Source organism: Lagopus leucura, unplaced genomic scaffold (genome assembly GCF_019238085.1).
Source record: "Lagopus leucura isolate 7727_CA_CO unplaced genomic scaffold, USGS_WTPT01 35077-0_obj-0_obj, whole genome shotgun sequence".
Taxonomy (NCBI): domain Eukaryota; kingdom Metazoa; phylum Chordata; class Aves; order Galliformes; family Phasianidae; genus Lagopus; species Lagopus leucura.
In genome coordinates, this window is record NW_024969101.1 from 1 (window position 1) to 6,752 (window position 6,752).

General features: G+C 62.0%; 1 protein-coding gene across 3 annotated transcripts; it reads right to left on the reverse strand.

Annotated features, from left to right (window-relative positions):
• Window positions 1-6: 6 nt before the first annotated feature.
• Window positions 7-6,004, reverse strand: BRD2 (bromodomain containing 2). Of its 3 annotated transcripts, none has more exons than XM_042894920.1 (12): window positions 5,899-6,004; window positions 3,861-4,161; window positions 2,891-3,028; window positions 2,671-2,812; window positions 2,381-2,589; window positions 1,921-2,292; window positions 1,710-1,838; window positions 1,382-1,636; window positions 1,104-1,264; window positions 703-1,013; window positions 498-620; window positions 7-424 (listed from the first exon to the last, which is right to left on the reverse strand). In XM_042894920.1, exons 1-12 carry the CDS (start codon window positions 5,925-5,927, stop codon window positions 294-296), a joined length of 2,301 nt encoding a protein of 766 aa, XP_042750854.1. In that variant the 5' UTR covers window positions 5,928-6,004; the 3' UTR covers window positions 7-293. The 3 variants fall into 3 exon arrangements, with proteins under 3 accessions (XP_042750854.1, XP_042750853.1, XP_042750855.1); XM_042894919.1 differs by having other exon boundaries at window positions 1,104-1,303; XM_042894921.1 differs by lacking the exon at window positions 5,899-6,004 and adding an exon at window positions 3,394-3,490 and having other exon boundaries at window positions 1,104-1,303; window positions 3,861-3,952.
• Between the last annotated feature and the right edge of the window lie 748 nt (window positions 6,005-6,752).

The window sequence follows — 6,752 nt, forward strand, 5'->3', positions numbered from 1 at the left end:
GTTTTGGAAAAAAATCCCAGAAGTCAGGAGAAAGAAGAAAAAAAAAAAAAAAAAAAAAACCAACCCTAACACAACAAACAGTAAAACCTGCTGGGGGGCACTGCTAACCCCCCCTTGTCCGACCCCACAGCCCCACGCTGCCCTGGGGGTGCGCAGGGGCCTCCGGTCACACCGGGACCCCCAGCGGAGTCCATGGGGCGTCCCCTGGGCTGCTGGGGGGCTCCCAGTCCGCTCCACGCCAGCCCGGTCCTGCAGAGCCGCTCGGGACGTCGCCCCATGCAGTGCTGTGGGGTTTAACCCGAATCCGAGTCGCTGGTGTCCGAGGACGAGGAGCTGGAGCTGGAGCTGCTGGAGTCGGAGCTGGAGCTGGAGGCGCTGAGCCGCGAAACGGCCACCTGCTGCGCCGACTCGGGCTTCTCGTTGGCTGCAATGGGACAGAAGAGTGCTCAGCACCACGGTGGATCGCACCCCAATCCCACCCTGGAGCCCACGCTCACCCTTTTTTGGGGGTTTCTTGGCGGAGTTGAGCTGCCCGCTGACGTCCTGCAGCCGTTTCTCCAGCTCTCGCTTCTTCTCCAGTGCCAGTTCCTCTTTCGTCTTCCCCACTGGCTTCTTCATGGCTGTGAGAGGTTGGGTTCAGCCCTGCGCCGCCCCGCCTCCCCCCCAGGGCCTCCCCCTCCTGAACGCAGCCCCCCCACTCACTCTCACTGTAGGGTTTGCGGGGTTTCTTCCGCAGGCAGGACAGCACGTAGCGCTCCAGCTCGCGCAGCGTGGAGGGTTTGAGGGTCTCGAAGTCGATCTCGATCTCCTCGGGGTTGGAATCACGCAGGGAGGGCTCCCGGGACTGGATGATGTGCACCACGCGGCCCAGCTTCTCCCCGGGCAGTTTGTTGATGTCCAGACTCAGCTGCCTCTTCTCATCGTACGTCATTGGTTTGCTCTCCTCTTCCTCCTCTGAATCATAGAGGGCGGGTGGAGGCGGCAGCGCCGCTTTTGCTGCTTTCTTTGAGTTCCTGCAGGAAGCAAAGCACCATCAGGAAGATGAACCTCAGGAGTCACCCCACAGCTTAACCACAGTCCCCCAAAAAGCAGCCTGCACTCACTTGGAGCCGCCCCCGCCGCTCCCCCCGCCGCCGCCCTTCTTGGCTTTGCGGAGCTGCGCCTGACGCGCCCGGCTCTCCTCGTCTCCTCCTCTCCCTTTGTGCTTCTCCGATTTCTTCTTTTTCTTTTTCTCCCGCTTCTTTTTGGGTTTGGAAACGGGGCCCTGTGAGAGGGCAGCCAGCTGCTCGTGCACGGCCCGCAGCTGTGGGGGGAGACAGGGGGTGAGGCGGGCATGGGGAGCGGGCACAGGCAGCAGCACCGGCCCGGCTCCGGTCCTCACCTGCTCCTGCAGCTCCGCCAGGCGGTTGGCGCGTTCCTCCTCTGAGTCCGAGCTCTCCTCGCTCTCCGACGAGCTCTCGCTGCTGCTCTCGTCCTCATCATCATCCTCATCGTCTTCATCTTCATCGTCCTCATCGCTGGAGGATTCCTCGGAGGAGGATTTGGACAGGGCTCCGAGCAGCGGGGCAGACACCGAGGGCGGGCTGGCGTCCTGCGGCTCGTCGGGCATCTTGGCGTAGCTGAACTCAAAGACGTCCTGAGAGAGAGGACACAGAGGGGTGAGCTGAGTGGGCTGGGGGCTCCCGGGGCTGCTGGGCGACCCCACCCACCTGCAGCTTGCGGGCCATGGCCACCACGTCGTGGTCGGGCGGGTTGTATTTGTAGCAGTTGGAGAACATTAACCGGACGTCGGCGGCAAACTCCTGCGCATCGTGGTAGTCCCGGTTCTCCATCTTCCGCTGCGGGGAGGGAAGGGGGTGAGCAGACCTCAAAGCCACCCCCACGAGGCTGTGCCAACACCCGCGGGGTCCCCGAGCGAACCTTGATGGTGCTGAGGTCCATGGGGTGCTTGATGATCTCGTGGTAATCGTGCAGCCCCAGCGCTGAGGCGTCGACCGGCTTGTAGAAGGGCCACGCGTAGGCGGCATGCTTCTTGGAGAGCAGCTCCTTCAGGATGCCATTGCAGTATTTGAGCTGCTCTGACAATTTGCCCTTTTTGGAGGTCTGGTGCTGCTGGGAATCTGGCAAGTCCTTCTTGGGGGGTTTGATGGGGCGGCCGCTCTCGCGCCGCGCAGGGATTTTGGCCGCCTTGGCCTCCAGCAGCGTGGCCGACGGGGAGGATTCGCCGCTGGTGGCGATGATGGCGGTGGTGGTGGGGGTGGTGGTGTCTGCTTTCCGCTTGACGCCCTTTTTCTACCAAAATACAGAAAGGTTGATGAGCGCGAGGCCCGGCACTGCCCACGGAGCCTCCTCCCGCCAGCACAGAGCTCCCATCTCCCACCTTGGCCACGGGTTGGGTGGGCGCAGGTGCAGCCAGCACGGCCGGGGCAGCGGAGTGCAGCGATTTGAGGAGTGGAGCGGAGATGACGGACGGGTGGGGAATGTTGACGATGGTGGTGGCGATGTCGGGGCTCGGGGTGTACACAGCGGTGTGGGACACAGAGGACACAGCCGGCACTTGCTGAGCAGCTGTGAGGCCTGCAAGGAGCGCTGCAGACAGGCAGAACCGCCGTTAGCAGCCAAGTACCTCCAGTGCTCCACCTGAAGCGCAACCCAAAGAGCCCCAGGTACCTGCCGCCCGCGACGCTCCCTTCTTGTGGCTGTTCTTGGCCACCGGGACCACGATCTCCTGCTCTTCTGGTGGCATCTGGGCCACCTTCTGCAGGAAGATCTTCTCCAGGGTTTGGGCCATCAGCACAATGTCATCCGTGGGCTACGGGGGACAAGCGGAACATCACGGGATGCAGAGGTGGCACCACAGGCCCCAAAGAATCCACGCCACAGCCCTCACCTTGTTGTAGATGTAGCAGTTGGTGAACATGGTGTTGAAGTCCTGCATGCACTCAGCTGCCCCCCAGTAGTAGTTGTTCTCCAAGCGCCGCTTGATTGTCCCCATGTCCATGGGCTGCTTGATGATCTTGTGGTAATCCTGCACAGCGGATGGAGGACAGTCAGCACCACATCGGTGACCGCACCGCACCCCTCCCGGCCCCAGAAGCAGTTGTTGGGGGTTTTTAGGAGCTCAGCATCCCCCAAAGCATCCGGAGGCTGACACGCACACAGATCCGCTCTCGCACCACGCACCAAAAGCAGGGCAAAGGGGTGCAAAGGGATGGAAAAACACCTCCGGGTCTGGTCCCCGCCCGAGAGTGCCACCGTGCTGCTCTGAAGGGACCTTCGGGTGCTCTTGTGGGGCGCCTACGCTATGGGGACAGCCAAAACACCGCTGTCCGCAGCATGAGGTGCAATGGGGTCGCTAACGCTAAAGTAAGAGCAAACCTATGTGGAATTTACCTCTGGGCTTTAAATCCTTGGGCGCCACAGGTGCACGGGGGGCTGGCGTTTAATATTGGGGTCACAAGATGTCTTCTACAAATTCATGGATGGGAATCTGCAAAATGCATTCAGGGCACAAGAGATTAGGTGAGGAAACATCCGGGTTCCCTCTAGAGCAGCTGCGTCTCCTCAGCCATACCCGTGCGGTGGCACTGGGAGGGGACGGCAGCTCTGAGGACAACAGGTCACCTACTGGGGGGCTTCAGAGCCCGTGGGGTTGGGGTTACACCTCTAAGAGAGGGTGAGGCCAGCACAGCCCAGGCACCTGCAGCTGCATCTCTGTGGTGGAGCCCATAGAGGGGACAACGCCGTCCCTGTGGCACTCTCAGGCTGGGGACCGCGGCTCGGGGTGGCCCTCAGCACCCGGGGGACAAATGTGGGGACACACAGCCATGCTGGGGGACCCACAGGAGGGGGCACGTTACCGGCAGACCCAGCTTGACGGCGTCGACGGGCTGACGGAAAGGCCAAGCGAACTGGTGCTTCCACAGGGCTTTCATCACCACTTTGTGCAGGTACTGCAGCTGGTTGGTGACCCGGCCAGGCTTTTTGGGGTTCGAGACCTCTGGCGGAGGGGGGTTTGCCTGGGGGGTCTGCAGGGCCGGCACCGAGGCCATGGTGGGGCTCTCGAAGCCCTCGTAAAGCAGCGAGGGTTTGCGGATGCGTTTGCCTGGGGTCGATTCCGTTGCCAAACCCATAAGCCCGGCATTTCCCTCCCCCAGAATCCTGCAAGGGAGCAAAAGACATCATGAGCGGGAACGGGGCCAGCGTTCCACCGCCAAGGCGCACCAAAACGGCTCAAAAAACAGCAAAAAAATAATCAAAAAGAAGAAGGTGGCAGCAAACAAAGAGGAGGTGCAGGGGGTGACCTCGGTGCCCAGCAGTTTCACCACCCTGGGGTACGACAGCCTGCGCTACAGCATGACAAGGCAGCGCCCACTCAGACCCTAAACTGGAAACACAACAGTGGACACCAGATGTTTGGTAATGGGCACAGAGTTTAAGTGGGAAAGTGATTTAAGTGGCTGGGAGATGTGGGATATCTGCAGCACGAGGAGAATTTATCACTAGGAAAATACGGGGAATGTCGAGCACTGGGGCTGCTTTCACAGACAGCTCCCAGGGTGTCCCGCATCCCGCCAAGGACGCAGTGGGAATGACAAGTAAGGAAGGTGACACAAGGACACAGTGGCCCCATCAGCGGTGCTGTAGGGTGGGAGGACAGGGTGAGACCCCTCAGTGTGGGGAATGTGCCCCTGAAAGCAGCTCAGTCAGCAGGGCCCTGAAGGCTGCCAGGCCCTTGTGATGCTGACCCCAAGGACCAGGGGGGCGAGGAGTGGATAAATGGGGGTTGCCCAGACAGGATCCATGGGAAAAGCAGGGCTGCCAGGCTCCTGTAGGACCTGTGCCCCTGTGTCCCTGACAGAATCCATATGGACTGCAGGGCTGCCGGGTCCCCAAATCCCTGAAGGATCCACAAGAATGGGAGGTGGATAAGCGGGAACAAGCAGCAGAAAAATGGGATTCAGTGACCCCAAATTCAGAGCTTTGTGACACAAAAGCCCCGTACCTCTGGTGGAGATCCACACTGCACCCCAATCCCCAGGCAATGAAGGGGCAGCGGCAGGGAGCCTTTGTGTGCCTATATCCCTGACCCCAAAGGATCCACGGGGATGGGGAATGGATAAATGGGGGTGGCTCTTTAGGAACTAGGTCCCATGCCCCTGCCCTCGAAGAATCCATGGGGACAGCACTGTCAGATGCACTGTAGGACCCAGGGCTTCATATCCCTGTCCCCAGAAGATCTATGGGGATGACTATACTATGCACCTCCCCGTGTCCCTGCTAGGATCCATGGGGACAGCAGCCTACCAGATCCCCTGTAGGATCCAAAGCCCTAAAAGCAGCTTGGTGGGTGAATGGAAAGGAACAGTGGGTCCCTAAAGGGTGCCAGGTCACCACGTCCCAGTCCCCAAAGGACCCACAGGTACAAGGAATGAATAAATAGGGAGAAGCAGCATCTCAGTGGGATACAACTGATATCAGGTGCAGAGATTTTGGACACATCAGCCTCATCTCCCCTTAGGATTCAGGTCCCCATGCCTCTGTCAGAACTATAGGGACAGAGAGGCTGACGGATTCCCCATGGGACTGAGTGCCTGTGTCCCTGACCCCAAAGAATCGATGGGGACAGAGAGCAGATAAACAGCGAAAGCCCTGTAAGATCCAGGTCCCAGTAAGGATCCATGGGGACTGCGGAGCTGCCACGTCCCCGTCCCCATGCAATCGATCCACGGGGCTGAGGAGCACATAAACGAGGACAACCGGCAGACAAACGAGATGCAATCGGCCCCACGTGGAACGCTGAGACACGGCAGCCCCACAGCGCCATCCCCACAGCCCTGCAATCCCCGTCCATAACTGCCAACCCCCCGGTCCCCATTCCTGCCCCCCATCACCTACTTGCTCTGGGGATTCACATTCTGCAGCATGCCGGCGGCTGCGTGCCCGGCCCTGGCTCCCGGCCTTCCTCCTCCACCTCCTCCTCCCGCCGCCGCCTCCTCCGACGTCCCCCCCACTTTGCCCACCGAGCAGCGCCCGTTAAGGCAGCGGCCCTCGGCCGGGCATGAGGCGGCGGCTCCGGCCGGGCCCCGCCGCGCGCCCTCACATCAGCGGAGAAAATGGCGGCGGGGCCTGGATGGAGAGGAGGGACCTTCCTGCTCTCCGCTGCGCTCGGAACCCGCCGCGACGCCGCCGATATAGGACTGGGAACGCCGCTGGGAGCCGGATGGATCCTCGGAAGGGCGGCGTGAGGCGGATGGAAGGCGGGCGGAGGACGGATGGAGGCGGATGGTTCAGCGGGAGGGCTCCATCTTGGCTCGTAGGCCCCGAAGAGAGATCGGTGCCGGCGGCCGCAGGCAGGGGTCGCTACGGAGGCCGGGGAGGGTCCGGTGGAGCCGTCCGGGAGCGCGAAGGCGGGGGCTGGGCCCGCCCGGTGGAGGATGGAGGCGGATTGGGGCCGCCCCCCAGCGCGCGCCGAGCCCGACCCGCACCGTCCCTTCGTCCCCACGAAATGGCGCCGCTCGGCCTGCCCCCGGCCGCCCTTATATAGACACCACCTGGATGCTGATTGGTGGGCGGACGCGCTGACGTCAGCCACCCGCTTGCACCCGCCCCACTGCTGCCTCATTGGGCGGCAGTGCTCACCGCGCAGCGCTCCTCTTGGCCGCCGCACACGCCACTCACCCGCGCCGCTCCCCCCCCGCCCTTCCGCCCGGCACTATGGTTGTCATTGGTCGGCGCTGCCATTCCCGGCG

Coding starts and splice junctions, on each gene's coding strand:
- BRD2 (XM_042894919.1), bottom strand. CDS start 5,927: ATGCTGCAGAATGTGAATCCCCAGAGCAA. Junction 2,813..2,890: donor ACTGCTACATCTACAACAAG/GTGAGGGCTGTG, acceptor TGTCCCCCGTAG/CCCACGGATGACATTGTGCT. Junction 1,304..1,381: donor TGGCGGAGCTGCAGGAGCAG/GTGAGGACCGGA, acceptor CTCCCCCCACAG/CTGCGGGCCGTGCACGAGCA.